Source organism: Filicampus tigris, chromosome 12 (assembly GCF_054856515.1).
Source record: "Filicampus tigris isolate MCC_2025a chromosome 12, RoL_Ftig_1.0, whole genome shotgun sequence".
Lineage (NCBI taxonomy): Eukaryota > Metazoa > Chordata > Actinopteri > Syngnathiformes > Syngnathidae > Filicampus > Filicampus tigris.
In genome coordinates, this window is record NC_141228.1 from 23,762,135 (window position 1) to 23,777,888 (window position 15,754).

General features: G+C 46.6%; 2 protein-coding genes across 2 annotated transcripts; both read right to left on the reverse strand.

Annotated features, from left to right (window-relative positions):
* Positions 1-633: 633 nt before the first annotated feature.
* Positions 634-4,271, reverse strand: commd2 (COMM domain containing 2). Its single transcript, XM_086048421.1, has 6 exons — positions 4,103-4,271; positions 3,317-3,394; positions 2,610-2,692; positions 2,365-2,439; positions 2,159-2,257; positions 634-2,016 (listed from the first exon to the last, which is right to left on the reverse strand). Exons 1-6 carry the CDS (start codon positions 4,167-4,169, stop codon positions 1,807-1,809), a joined length of 612 nt encoding a protein of 203 aa, XP_085904547.1. The 5' UTR covers positions 4,170-4,271; the 3' UTR covers positions 634-1,806.
* Positions 4,272-4,574: 303 nt separating this feature from the next.
* On the reverse strand, positions 4,575-15,545 carry lmnb2 (lamin B2). The gene is made up of 13 exons (XM_086046898.1): positions 15,049-15,545; positions 11,148-11,284; positions 10,676-10,832; positions 9,879-10,004; positions 9,703-9,801; positions 9,446-9,517; positions 9,196-9,321; positions 8,875-9,095; positions 7,677-7,914; positions 7,495-7,602; positions 6,811-6,930; positions 6,640-6,726; positions 4,575-6,388 (listed from the first exon to the last, which is right to left on the reverse strand). The coding sequence occupies exons 1-13, from the start codon at positions 15,271-15,273 to the stop codon at positions 6,353-6,355; spliced, it is 1,752 nt and encodes a 583-aa protein (XP_085903024.1). The 5' UTR covers positions 15,274-15,545; the 3' UTR covers positions 4,575-6,352.
* Between the last annotated feature and the right edge of the window lie 209 nt (positions 15,546-15,754).

Here is a 15,754-nt window from a genome sequence, read left to right on the forward strand (position 1 = left end):
GCATCTGCAACTCTCCTTGCCCACATGCGAGGGCATTAGGGTACCTTAATTGCTCATTATTTAATGTGGTCACACTCAAAAAGCACTCATGATGTTGAAATGGACAACTTCCACAGCAAGTGAAAAACAATTAGTACATTCAAATGAGCCTGCATGTTAAAAATTATAAATGGGAAACTTTAACAGATTTAATAATGTCCTATGCTAATAGTATTTAGCCCGTTTGATTATTGCCAACGGGGCGGCACGGTGGCCGACTGGTTAGCACGTCCGCCTCACAGTTCAGAGGTCGTAGGTTCGATCCCGGCTCCGGCCTCCCTGTGTGGAGTTTGCATGTTCTCCCCGTGCCTTTCCTCCCACATTCCAAAAACATGCATGGTAAGTTGATTGGACTTTCTAAATTGCCCCTAGGAGTGATTGTGAGTGCGGATGTTTGTCTCTGTGTGCTCTGCGATTGGCTGGCAACCAATTCAGGGTGTCCCCCGCCTACTGCCCGAAGACAGCTGGGATAGGCTCCAGCACTCCCCGCGACCCTTGTGAGGATAAGCGGTATCGATAATGGATGGATGGATTATTGCTAACAGTTGAAATGAGCAAACAGCACCGACCTTTGACAAGAACACACACAAAATCTCAGGAATTGTAAATGGTCATTTATTCCAGGACTGTGACATCAAAACCTCGATTAACAACTGTACAGGCAAGTTTGACGTCACGTTTTCAGTCACACAAGTAAAAATCAAAGTCAAACAGGAAAAAATAGCATTTAATGACAGAGGGTGAAGGCGATTGGCATCTAAGTCTTTGACCTTTTGACTTGTCATACAATTCAAAATGTAAAAAATGTTGCGCGCAGAACACCGCTTCTCAAACTGGGGTGCCCGGATTCCAGCGAGTTGCATTTTAAGCGTACACACATTAATATGCAAAAAATGATGTATCATTAAAATCCGTTAATGAGAGTTGTCTTCGTAAAACTCCTCCTCCCTGCTTTGGCTTTGGGCCAATGAAAAGCTCAGATGTTATCGTCTCCTAACACTTTCAACTTACGTTCACAATATCAGTCAAAATACCAAATGTATGTACGAGCTAAAACTTTTTTTTTTCTGCATTTCCGTGCAGATTCTCAGCCATCCACGCCACAGAAATTCTCAACGTTCAATCCAGCTAACTGAACTCTTCTTGTGAGTTGAATTTGTTGCATTTTTGTCTTGCTCTCAGGAAAATTCCCAAAAATGGGATCATAGGCCTATAATGCTATTTGGCTAACGATATGACTGTGTTGCACCATCATACTAATCTGACATCCTCATACGAATAAAGTTCTTTTTTTTCCCCAAACAAACGCTGTATTTTTTGAGAATACTGTAGTCCCATTTTTGGGGGGGAGGAAAAAAAACTGTCTTTTCCAAGATAAATGCCAAACAACTTTACTCTTGTAAGATTATGACTTTTTCTCCTGACAAAACTTGTCTTTCTTGTAAAGACTACTTTTTTTTTTTTTTAACTAGGTGGGGGAAAAAAAGTAATATTGATTTGCTTAACATTACAACGGAAGCATACCACAGGGAAAAGGCCTTTTTACTAGTGGGCCCTAGTTGTTCTACTTCATGGTCTGGTCTAAAGTACTTTTACTAGGAGACCAAAGGTGGCACTCACTCAGTGTAAAAAGTGTCACCAGTAAGGTACAGTTGTTCTTCTAGTGCGCAGAACGTTTTTTTTACTAGTGAGCACAAAATAGTGTACGGGTACACAAATGATTGAGCGCACTAGTCGGATCCGCCAAGCGTTGTCGTGTGTGCGTGGTTATTTGATGTTTCGCAAGATACGTCGCGCGTGCGTGCTCTTCAAGGTGGCTAGCGCCCCATCCAGGATGGAGATGAGGTGCAGGAGTGTGCCCAGGTCCACGTGGAGAACCCGGCATCTCCGCTCCGTGCCAGGACCGTGCCCGTGTGTCAGGTGCAGCCTGGTGGCCAACGTGGGCACCACCTGCTGGCGAAGGGAGCGACTGGCCAACTGGGAAAAGCGCAGGACGTCCGATTAGCCGCTAAACACGCGTGCGACTTTGCACACGCACGCACATGCATTAGGCATAACACACAGACACACACACACAGACAGACACGCACACACAAGCAGACTGGTGGAGGTGGCACACCTGCACATCGAGCCTCCACTCCAGGTTGTGGTAAGCGGGCAAGCGGGAGGGCACCAGACTCAAGATGCTGCGGATCTCGCTGCGATGTTGCTGGTACATCTGACAAAGACATTGATCCCAATCAATGACCCACCAATCATTCAATGATCATGTTTGGCAAGCTCCGACACATTCTCATAGACGTACAAAAAAAAATCCACCATCACCTGTAGGAGGCTCTGGTTGAGCTCATCACCAAACTCCAACGACAACACCGAGTCCACAAAGTCGACCTCAGACAACTGCACGCAGAAACGGGGTAAAAGGTTTTTGTAAATGCTAGACTGCTTTATTCCCGTCAATTCCCATGGAAAATGTCCGGCGCTCAATCTGAGAGTGCGCTGTCAAGAGCGTGGATTGGCAGTGACAAGTGAGAGCCTGCAAGAGTGATGTGTGAGAGTGGGCAGGTGACCATGTGTTTGGAGCTCTGGGTCATGAGGTACATGAGACCCTCCACGCCGTGCCGCACCACTTCCACAGGCACCGACAGCTTCCCTGCAAACACGCCGCAAATCGGAATTGACAACAGCTCCACACTTGGGTTACATGCCTTGCTCAAAGGTATGCCAGCGTACAGAAGCACAGTTTGAACGTGCCAAGTTTGACTTCCGCATTGGGCAAAACAAAACGATGCAGTTACTTCCGGTTGAGGTCACCGGCACATTCTATCCATGGAAAGTATGGGTGTCTTCTTTTTTAACTTGAACTTTTTTTTATTTTTATTTTTTTTAGAGTATTCAGGAGAGCAGCATAGTTGCATCGCTAGTAACTTTCATTGATAAAACATAAACTGGAATCCGCCAGTCACCGGAACCGTAAGCCAAACATTATCACGTGTTAACGTGATAACATTATCACATCAAAATGAGAAATTTCCAATATTGCGTTACAGCTTACAGCATGACATTTTGCATGTTGAAACAACATGGGGGGCGGGGGTCAATTTAATTTGAAAAAGTAATATGAGATCTTTCAACATTTGAACTTTTTGCCCCCAACCAACCTTCTGATGTGAGCGATGATTTTGATGTGTTATTTGAAAAAAAGGTGCCGCGGGCCGGCCTTTGGCCACCCACTGGTGCACAACACCAACTGTCATTTGAGGACGGAAAGACTTACTGGCGGCTCCCTCGTAGACTTTGGGGCTGATTCCTCTCTTGAGGAACTCCAGCGCGATGCGCCCAAACTCTCCAACCACTAAAAAGCACCAAAACGCCGTCAGGATTTCATTGTCTTCACTTACAACGTTGACAAAGACTTCATGCAGTTCAACCCAGAGTTGTGATATTGGGACAACATTTTATAGCCACCTGCGCAGCGACACATATCCAGCGATATTATTTGTCCTTAAAATTACATTACAGTCATTTTCTGTGATGTTTGCTACATGTTTTTATTGATGAAAACATGGATGCCCTCAGTCGCGATGCGTGGCTTCTGGTGCCTGAAACAAACCACAAAGGCAAAAAGTACAAAACAAATTCATGTCTAGGCCCGATTTTAAAGTAACAAATATCTTGATTTTCATTCAAATATGTGTAAAGTGGAAACATATGTTTGGTGTTGCTAGCGTTATGCAGTCGCGACTGAGGGCATCCTGCCGTTTTGTAATTTTATAACCCCCCATTCATGTCTGGGCTCAGTGGCTCTGGAAAAAGAGGCAAACAAGAAACAACAACAAAAAGTGAGAGTGAAATTACAGACTGAGACTACAAAAATTGCCACGAAGAAGTTGAAAGGGGAAATCTGAGGGTTATCTCGATAATCGTGATTGCTGTTCTGTTCTAGTCTCATGATTGTCTTTTGATTTGGTGTAACGAAAGCGGCGGTCATCCCGTCCGCCATCCATCCATCCCTATGACAACCACATTTGCAAAGGAGAAGCAATTTGACGCTTATTTTTACCTGCCGTGTCCACTTTGTTGAGGAAGTTGAGGTGTTCTTTATGTTCTTCGGACAAAACCAGCAGCATGTTGACGCCAAGTGCCACTGCTAATGCTCGCAGAACCCAAATCAGATCCACAAGAACTCTTCAACCCGGAAGTCTGATAGACGAATCCCCGCCCACTTTGCTGCTTCGCCTTTTTTTTCACTGCGCCAACTGCCATCACACTTGAATTGCCGCCACCTCTGGTCACGATATGAAATGCACGCTGGAATTACTGTACAGTACTTTATTAACCCACTGAATCGCTTTAACAGATCGGATTTCCGATTTTATTAATCAGACCTTCCTGTACGAAGCTCACAGCTGCTTGGATGTGTGTGTGTGACTCAGTCATCAAGCAGTCAAGATTGCGTAACTGTAAAACATTTATTGTGGGTACAAAAAGTTCAGTTAAAATGACAAGCCCCCCCCCACCCCAACCCCCCCTACTACAACCCCAATACACACAACAAAACAGGTCTTTGAGGCATTGACTACAAGTTGGGTGCTTATGTTCAACATTTCTTCACATTCTGTCATGTCACGTCGTTTGCTCGTGCATTCCCAAAAAAAAAACGCTTTTTTGTTGTTTTTCCAAGTGTTGGACACTAGTCGAGAGGTCCAAATGTTAGCGCTGGCTAACAGAATCCCGGAGGAAAGAGATCAGTGTAGAACGGACACATTGACGCCTGCTTGGGACTTTCAACGAATTGATCACGAATTCCAATGGAGGTCATAAACACCCAAAAAGAATCACCCAGAGATCCTTAAGACAAAATTAAAGTCATATTGAATGTAAACAAACTGATTACACTGCCAAAAAACTAAAAGATATCTAGTGTAAAACATGGCATGAAAACACACACAAAACACCGCGTCACGCAAGGCGTGTTCAAAGCACGTGTCACGTCACCTGTGCATTTTTTTCCTGAAAATTAAAAAAGGTCAGTTTAATTTTTTTTCTCGTCATCATTTGAGCATCTGAAGTCAAATGACGGCAGGCGACTGCACCCCAGCACGCCTCCGAGTGGAAATGACTCGGTTGGACACTTTGCATCAAAAGATCACCCCAAAGCAAAGGACCGAGTTACACACTCGCCAATCGATACGCGCTCAGCCTCTTCAAATGGTGGCAATTCAGTCAGAAACTGACAGACTGACTGGCAGAATTACAGGAATTTAACATTAGAAACCTACAGTGGGAATAAAACAGGAAGTGGATTTATTGACTGCCATTGACGGCAACGGACGTCAAAGCACCATCTTAACTGGGCTGGCGGTCAAGGAGTCAATAGGCCGGACTAAAACAAGACAGATTTATGAATGTATGCAAGTGGCCCATCTTTTTTTTATGCACAGGTGGTCGCTTAGATGGATTTATTTTTTCTTTGTGCTGCAAACGAGGTCAGAAAATGAAACATCTAATAATAAAAAGTAATGTTTTTGCACAACATTTTGGAAATAAAGGGATGTGAACAGAACATTTTATCCAATTCTTCTATTAAAAATAAAACAAACCCCCCAAAAAAGGTTGATCCATTATTTAAAACAATCAGTCATTGTGGCCCTTGTTTAGATTTATTCTAGACTGTGTAGCTTTCCACTAAATTCCATTATTTTAATTCCCATGGAAAATTTCCTATATGGACTCTTTCTAAAATACCCCCATGTCAAATTACCGGAAACCTTCAGGGAGTTTTTCACCCCGACGGATGAAACAATCTTTTTTTTTTTTTTTGGTCTTTGTAGTGTTTGATACATTGGAACCGCTCATAGGAACAATCAATTGATCAATCAGCCTAAAGAGGCTCTAAACGTTGACAACAACGAGGAGATGATCACATGGTGTGGCCAGTCAGTCGGCTCCACGTTAAAAATCAAATGTTGATATACGGGGAAAAAAAAACATCAAAAGACAAAGAAATGCTTAAAAATCAACACATGTGATGGTTTTGCGTCGACGGCGCAATGGAAGCCCTTCAGGAAGGTGGGTGGCTAAGAAAAAAAAAAATCAAATCAAATCTAAAAGGAGTCCAGTGGTGACGCTGGCAGTGGGAATGTTGCTGGCCAACAACAAACCAAACACGTTGTCGAAAAACAGAAGAGGGCTGCTATCAAAGTGTGGCGGCTAAAACAAACGAGGAGGTGTTCGTCTGGATGCGACGGACAGGACGACGATGAGGATGGAGGCGGAGGCGCAGAGGCTCCCGCGCTCGGCGCCGAAGGCTTCACATGACGGCGCACTCCCTGGACGCCATTTTGGCCTGCCGGGAGACACCAGCGCAACACTTACTGCAAATGCACCAATTCGGTCACACGAAAGCCTTTTTCATTGGTCGACGCTCAAGCTGGTCCAACTCTGATTCCAGATGGCGTACACCTCATCATTTTGCATTGATTTCCATGAAATGATCCTCAATTCTCATGCAAAATTTTCAAGGCGGAAGTCTTGCAGAATTCCCCAGGAAATATTGTGGCCCTTGTCCACGCGAATCGCAAATAGCGCCGCGCTCACCTTCTTGTGCACCACTGGCTCCTCGATGTCCTCTTCCTCTCCGTTCTCCACTTGCACCTTCTTGCTGACGCTGCGTCTGGCCACTTCCTGCAGGACAAGCGCGTCAAGGTGAGTGAGCCACGTGGCCGTCCGCCTCACTTTGGCCGCGGCTTGAAGAGCGGATGCCGTTACCTCGCCGTCCGAGTTGACTAAGCTGGTGATGATGTCGCTTCCTGTGCCCCAGGAAGCCTGGCTTTTCCACAGGAGGTCAGTGGGCGGACTGTGGGCCACGCCAGCGTCTGCAGACCACACCTACACACACAATAACACGTTAGTCTGAGTAATCCAGAGATTGAAATTAAAACAAGCTTTGTATCCGATTAATCGATTGACAAAATCAATTATTAAAATAATGGTTAAAGTTGTAGCCCTCTTATATGCACTGTATTTTCATCATTAAGACCCTAAATCGACCACACATTATGATCCCAAATCACTTAAATATCGTTAGCGTTTCAAACATCTGCCATTACCCTTAAAAATAGTCTATGGATAATTTGTTTTCAGCAGGGTAAAAACAGTCAGACTCTCTGGAAAATCCCCTAACGACACAGGCTAAATGTAACTCCTCCCCAATATTGTCATGGAAAGATATTCAACAGTCCAAATCTGTCAGTTGAACACCATCAACTCAAGTCCAAACAGACAGAAATTACGACTTCCCCGTTCGCCGGGGCTTAGCGAGAAGCTTCCCGCACGTGCACATACACGTTTGAGAAACAAATCCACACATCTCTCACACGCGCGGGCGCGCTTCCGCCACGTTTCAGTCGCACGGCCACACTTGACAGAAGCACACGCTCAAGTTAGTCTTACGGTGACGGTCTGTCCGGCCTTGAGGACAAACTTTGGTGAGAACTTGTAGACGATCTCGTCGGCGTCATCCACTTGTCTCCTCAGTCTCCAGTTCCCCAAAGGCTGGTCCTGAACCACACGGCACGTTTTAACACGGCGAAGCGGCAAGGCGACAGCCCGGCAAAGGCGCCGCCGGCACGCACCTGCTCCGTGTCGTTGGCCAGGGTGACAGAGTTGCCGTCCAAGTCGGTGGGCGAGATGGAGACGGCGCCGCTGGCCGCGTCCTCCTCGGACGCCAGCAGCAGCTCTTCGCCGTGGCCCGCGTCGGCCAGGTCGCCAGACTCCAGGTCCGCCCTCCTGCGCTTGGAGGTGCGGGACGATGACGAGCCCGTCACCCTGGAGACGGTCACGCGGGACGACGGGCTGGGAGACAGCTTGAGCCTGCCAGCGGGACCGCACGCGACACCCATGTCAAATTCTTCTCACTCGAGCACATTAAGGAAAATGTTTAGCGTCGTTTGAGTTTGGACGATTCCGGCTCCAATTCCGTTTCCTAACAATTCTCTATCCCCCCCCAAAAAAAGACGAGTTATTTTTTGACAAATGGCATGAACTTCTCTGTTCTTTAATTTCATGAAATTTTTACTGTTTGTGAACTTGACTATGAATTACTCAAAAGGATTGTTTTTAACCAGTATATTGATTTTGAGATTTTTTGTATTATATTTTTCACAAGAGGTTATTTTTGAGAAGCTCAAGGCAATGCAATAATGCAGCTGTTACTTTTTGTTAAGAACCGAAACGGAGAATCGTTAGGAAGTGGAATCAAATAAAAGAAGGGGAATCGGAACCAGGATCGTCCAAATTCAAACGATGCCCAGGCAGAAAGAACAACACGATGCATTGTAGACAGCGGCAACTGTGGCCAAAGAATCTTTTGGTTCTCGGCTTATTTTGGAATAATGTGCATTGATTCCGTTGTTACCACTTCACCTGTGTGTAATGCATAACCTTTAGCAGATACCAAAAAAAGTCTTGGCAATTGGGTGAAATCGACTAAAACCTTTGCGTTTTGGTTGACTAAAACTATCACGAATAGGAATGACTCAAATGTGACTAAAACTAATAAACATTTTTGTCCAAAAGACGAAGACTAATTCTAAAATGCTTGCCAAAAACAAGACTGTTCGCAAACGTCACGCGAACACACCCAGCTAAACGGGCGAGCTGCGACGCTCGCGACCTGAGCCCTTAACGTCATTTGCAGTCGACAGCAAGTGGCAGTCCAAGGCAAAATGGCCGTTTTGCACAAATGCGAGATACATCGGAATGCCGCGCCGAGTCCAGCGGGGGCGCGTCCAACGGATTGTCATCAAGAACATTTTGTCAAGATTTGCCCACCTGTGCTCCTCGCCCTCCAGGAGCTTCCTGTAGGCGTTGATCTCCATGTCCAGCGTGAGCTTGACGTCCAGCAGCTCCTGGTACTCGGAGAGCTGCGCGTTCATGCGCTCGCGCAGGTCGTTCATCTCGTGGTCCTTGACCTCCATCACGCGGCGGTACTTGTCGCGCTCCGACGACAGGATGTCCTCCAGCTCCCGGACGCGGTCCTCGGCGGCGGCCGCCTGCGCTCGCACACACGCCAAGACTGTTAAGACGCCGCCGGGCGAGGGCCGGGCGAGGGCCAGGCGGCCGAGAGGTCAATTGCGGCGGAGGCTCGAGTACTTGTTTCTGCAGGGCGCTCAGCTGATAGCCCAGACTCTCGATTCTCATTCGGGATTCCTGCAGCTCCTCTCTGGCCGTGCACATGGCCTTGTCGTTCATGGCTGACGACACCTTGGCGTTGTCCAGCTACGCGGGGGTTTGAAACAAATGACAATTTTAAAAAGTCGCGCGAGGCCGGATTATGAAGCGACAGTTTAGATTTTGGACCGGCCGCACGAGACGAAAGGAAGCCGACGTGGCGCTCGCTCACCTTGGCCTGGAAGGTCTGCTCCAGTTCGTCCTTGTAGAGGGACACCTGCTCGTCGTGCTGCTTCCGCAGGTCCTGACGCACGCACACACGCACGCTTGGCATCAATGACAGTAGTGCTCACACGCACGCTCAGTTACTCTCACTTGCTCACGGCTGGCTCGTTCACGTCGTCTCTCTCTCAGCCGCGCAACACTTGCCCTCCTCATCGCACACTCACTCTGTACGCGCGCTCACAGTTACTCTCTCCCCCCACACACCTGTAAAGCTTGTGCCAGTTTGAACTCATAGTCCTGTCTGGCTCCAGAGTCCACCTCGACAATTCTCTGCTCTTGTCTGCGGCGAGACTCCCGAACCTCCTAAGCAAACATTTGAACAAAAATGAGCTTCTTAGCATGGCCCTTTCCTACCGCGAGTGTGACCAAAGCATGTTCACCTCCTCAAACATGTTCTTCCTGAACTCCAGCTCTTCGCTGAGCGACTGGCAGCGGTTCTCCAAGTCCACGCGCATCAAGGTCTCGGCCTCCAGCTGCCGCTTGGCCACGGCGTGGCTGTCTTCCGCCTGCAAAGCGTTCAAATTGACATCGGCGCCATGTCAGCGCGCTCAACTACAACGGACAATGCGGCAACTGGGGGATGGGGGTGTGTGGGCGTGTTAGGCCAACAGGTGGCAGCAAACTGTCAGCACAGCTGCAAAGATGTTGGAGAAAAAGTCAGGCCACTGCATCTGATGGGCCACCAATGTTGCTTTAGTCGTTACTTTCCAAACAAGTCATGCATGTTATTTTACACTCACTATACACATTTTTAATTGTATAGGATAAAATGGAATAACATTTGTCATTGTGGTGTACAATAAAATTGGAAAATCATATTTTTGGAAATGTTGTCCTAGTAATGAACCAAACAGGAAGATCAATTGTTTACACATTTTGAATTCTCAATACTTTGGAGACTTGTTTATACATTTTTTTCATTTTCAGCCGCCACCATGCCACAATTGGCAACGGCGTCCAAGAAGGGTTCAAAAATCCCCTAACCCCCAAAATCGGATTACTGTTTTGAATCCAATTTCCCTTTTGCTTCTCGGGTTGGATGAATTTCTCCTGCTACCAAACAAGCTTTCAAAGGGTCCCCCTACCCCAGTATTACCTTGCAAAGAAACAGAACCGGTTTTTTTTTTTTTCTTCTTAACTCTCCAGATTATGTGCAAATGAGAAAGTGGCAGCGCACCTTAGCCAGCAGGCCTTTGACTTCCAGCAGGTCGGAGGTGAGCCCGGCGTTTTGGCTGAGCGCCGTGGACAGCGCCGCTTCGCTCTGGTTCAGCTGACTTTCCAGAGCGCCCGCCCGCGACATGGCCGCCGCCAGGTCGCCATCCTTCTTCTTGCCACTAGCGCACCCAGGGAAGGAAAGCGCCATGGTCAATCTTCACCTGACCAGCGTTGTCGACGCAACGCTTTTTGTCCTCACTGGCAGGACAACTTTGTCATGCTAGTGGGAGAGCATATTACTGCTGAGGCAAAACTGCGCTAGTTGACAACTACGTGCTACGCGTGACATCAAATTCTGCTAGTTAACGTCTTGGGCTTCACAAGTAGTACTAGTGTAGTTTTGCCCCACAAGAAACATGCCAATGGCTGTCCTTGTAGTGAGGACAAAAAGCTCAAAGGGATTTCCCCAGTGTGTTCTGGATTTGAGCGCTCACCCGCGTGTGGCCTCTTCCAAGTCGGCCTGGGCCTTGCCCAGATCGATCTGCAGCCGGGCGCGCTCCCTGGCGGTCTCGTCCAGAACCCGGCGAGCGTCTGCCAACTCGGCCTCATACAGATGCTTCAGGCCGCTCACCTAAACACACGACAAAGGGCTCATTCTGGAAATAAGGTGACAAGGTGAGCCAATCAACTGGAAGTGAGAAGCAAAGCAGGTCTCGAAACCAACGTTCCCGCCGGTAGCGCTGGTGCCAGCAATGTTCTGTTTGGGGGTACATCTTTGAGATCGCACGCTGATGAATGTTGTCTTCATTGGCATGCAGTCCACTCGTATTGTTATATGTTTTGCTAAATAATTCACCGGGGATATCGAGTTTATATCTTAACATGGCGCCGGGCATCAAAATCTATCAACTGGGGACTCTCAACACTAATTGGGTGAAGGTTAGCCAAGACTCTCTTGGTTGCAGTGTTCCGTGTTGTCTGGATGTTACAGTATGTATGGTCCCACGTCTCCAAAAAGCTCTCAAGCTGATTTTTTTCCTTCTTTTTCCAGGTCGTGGGCTCACATTGTTTCTTGCGTGACCAAGATGAGTGTTTTAACAGATGCAGAGGCACCCGATTCTAAAAGTCAAACTTGTTTCAGACGTTTGTGATCAGCAGGCCTTTTTTTGCTCAGTCTCTCTATGCAGCCAGGTACCGAATTGCGCTTGGGACAGCTGCTTTCTAACAAAGGTGCAGTTGCCAACTTCACATACACTACAGCAACCCCCCACCCCCCCAAAAAGTAGCAACATATAAAAGATCCCTGACTTCAGCCTGTGCAGAACATAGACTGCTGGATCAAAGAAGACCAAAAGTCATTGAAAAGCTGCAATAGAGCCAACTTGAATTTAGCAGTCTTGTGAATATTGTCTCACTCAAATGAGCTTTAAAATCATTTTCTGAAGTGCAATGATCTGTGTGTGTGTGTGTGTGTGTGTGTGTGTGCGTGTAGCAGTAGCCTGGTGCTTTTATTTATTGATTTGAAACTTTACAATCATTGATAATTATTGATCATGGTAACTGGAAAACCTGTTTTTTTGTCAGACAGTTTCCTTGATCAAAGGAGATAAATTGCAAGGCCCGTCAGTATAAAATCTGGGAAAAGGCCACTTAAGTTACTTACACCTTCTTTGTCTACACTTGTGGGGATCTCGCATGCATTCCGATTCTATTTGGACGTTGGTTGCAATTTCTAAAGTCACAAGTAAGGAACTGAATTTGAAAGGGGTGCAAGTGACTTGTATTGTCATGTCGCAATGTGTCCAGCTCTTAGGCGTGTGCCTGTGAACTTTAGTTGACATTTCTGTGGTCATTTTGGTCATGTGAAATGTTCAATTTCATCTCCAGCCAGGCGTGGTTGTGGCTCTTCAGAGCAACCAAAGGACTTTTTTTTTTTTTTTAAACTTTTACTCCGATTAGTGCGAGTGATGGTATGTACCAGCAAGGAATGTGAAAAATGTGCTGAACCGATTTTCCCGAGCTAACGCATAGCACATGCTGGCGCCGGTTTGGCGTGCGAAAGGTGTTAGTTACTTATTTTCATGAACTGTCCATTTGGCAGCCTACAATTGCAATGAAAAGTGACAATGATCATAACATAAGATCCTTCTTAAATTTTTGAGTCATCCAGCGAGGGATGAAACCGCAGCAATATTCAACACGCCCACTCGCAGAAAGAAGCAACAAAGTGAGAACTCACATTTTTAGTTGTTGGGTATGTGAAGACTAACTTTAAACTGTGCAGCCGGCGCCGGCGCCGGGGGGGGGGGGTAGAGCTGGCCAAACGTGGCAACTCAAAACGACCACTTGACGCCCTTCTGACACTATCTGTGCAGCAAACAGCAAGAGGGCATCTTTGTGGACTAGCCGAGAGTCACGACCGGCCCAACGAGAGACCCCCGCTGGATTTTGCGCTACCGGGCAATTTGTGCCTTCTGACATCCGCCTTGTAGCCACTAAGGTATAAATAACAAATGGGTCGCAAAAGGTTATTTATATCGCCTGTGTGTAGCTTGCTGCTGACCGCTGCTGCTTACAGTACGCTTGCAACTGGCTTATTTTCCTTCCCACGATACACCAAAAGTGATGACAACACGCTACAACTCACGTTTTCTTTCTTTCCAACAAATACAAGATGTGATGGTACTCTGACCTGCATCGATGGCTCAAATTTTCAGTTGCTTCCAAAGCTCATTTCATGAATTTTATCGCCAATAAATATATTTTTCCCTTTACTGGACTATATTCATTTGATATCTTGCCGTGACCAGCAACTGTCCTGCTAGCGCCATTTTGCCGTGAAAGTCTCCGATTGGTCGATCGCCGGAGTGAGGAATTCTGGGCCTGCCGTGAATCGGCCATTTTACCGTACCCATTACAGCAGGTGTGCCGTGAATTTTTTATTTTAGCGTGATGTGGAGGCTGCCGTGTTACGGTTCAACTGGGTTCCACATTTACTGGCTCCCGATTCCAGCTGTGGTCATTAGGGCAATGTCGGACAGTATATTTGTTTCCTAACTATAAACCTAAGCATAACCTTATTTTTTCAATAGGTTAAACTTTGACTTTTATCAATTCAAATCCCCACCTCATTTTTGTAGATTAATTTCCTCTCTTTATCATTTACCCCCTACTTATATTTACCCTAACCAGAGCCTTTTATTTTTGTGGGGGCCTTATCATTTTTGTGTTTCAAAGGCTACATCGAAATTGTTTAACTGTATAACTCTTCAATAAACACATGAAACAAAACGGCTCATTCACAACTCCCGACTAGCTGCAAGAAACTGGAAACATAGTAAAAAATAAAAATAAATCAAATAAAGAGCAATATTTAAACCCGTGACGAGATGGTATAAAGCATCGCCTTTGGGGCGACTGCTCTGCCCACTGTCATGAGCTGCCAAACTTGAATGAGCACAGAATTTAAGCTTGTTGGTCTTACACAATTTGGTGCAAAATAACATGAGGTGGTGAGTTGCCAGTCACAGCAAAATTAACAACCGCCTTAATTGTAACAACTTCTGGAGTGTTTGTTCCTTCTTATCTTATTTGTTTATTCTCTGCATGGCTTTGAGTGCCACATTTTCCAACTTAACTTAATTGAAAATGATTAGCATCATTATATGTCGTAAGTTACTGTGTTAAGCAATCTTTCAAATGAAACCAACCTTTTCAACAAAGGTTAAGACTGTAAAAGTTATGCAAGTCTGAATCTCAGATTGAACACAATGGTCACATCTAAAATCGTGACTGCAGTTTTACGGATAGATGGACATATACCATCACTCAAATCATCTTTTAAGAGATCTGTCTGAATGTGCTGGTCTCATGCAAAATCAATTCACCATGAAATTTTACACACAACTAGACAGACAAAAGCAAGTTCCGAAAAAAAAAAAAAACAACAAAAGTGGAAAACTGACACCAAAAGTCGTCAAATACGTCTGATGTTCCACTTGAGAAGATGGGGAACCAAAACAGCAAAGAAAAAAAGTCACGAGTGAAGTAGTTAAAAAAAAGGGAGGGGGCGTTGGTATGAAATGGCGCGCACAATCAACCGCTCTCTTTTCAAATGTTGAACATCCGATCAGCTTTTTGGCCAATTGAAACATAATCACATCAAGCAGGCAGCTCGCCTTCACGAAGCCAAAAATTGCTAAAGCATAGTTGTATGGGGGGGGGGGGTGAAAGAAAGCGTTCCGTACATTTGGCCGGTTGCCACCCACGTTTCATGGGAATCCATTTGAGGGACTTTTGAATTTTCTTGCTATACCGCGACGGAAAATGAACTAAGGAACGAAGGCAGGTCAAGATGATCGCGTCGAGGCGGCCCCAGTTGGCACTTGCACTCACCTCCCTGGTGGTGACCTCCTCTTTCTCGGACACTTTAACCAGCAGCCGGTCGTTCTCCAGCTCCAGGGAGCGCACTCGCTCGATGTAGACGGCCAGCCGGTCGTTGAGGTGCTGCAGGTCCTGCTTTTCCTGCAGGCGAGAGATGCGGGTGGGTGAGAGCGGCGTTGAGGAGGCGCTCGCGGCCGCCGGCCGGCCAGCTTCACGGCTTGGGGTTGCAGTCGCCATAACGGCTCGCTCGCTTTTTTCTGCCTTCGACGATTCGTTCGGCGGTCGGCGGCCAAGAGAGCACGCTCGTTTCCGTCGTTCTCGTGGAATTGGGATGGGAAAAGAAAAAGGTGGCTCGGCGAGCGAAAGGACGACGGGCGAGGAATCAATGGGAGGCGGGCAAGTCCTACGCGGCGGCAGCGTCGTCGTCTCGCTCGCTCGGGACTCGGGCGGAGTGGTCGAAGGGGATTCCAAAATGGCCGCCACAGCTGCCACACCGCGCCAAAAGCAGGGAGCATATCCGGTCGCGCATTGCATGATGGGAAAACAATATCATTCAACACCAAGGTGATGTCACGGCTCAACAATGCAGTCGACAGTCAGTACTTGCCGTGGTGAAAAATGTACTGTTTGATTCCTTCAACAATGATCGAAAAAAAAAGTAAACACGTTTTTTGTTATAAATTTCATAATTATTCTTGCGAAATTTCATATTATTTCG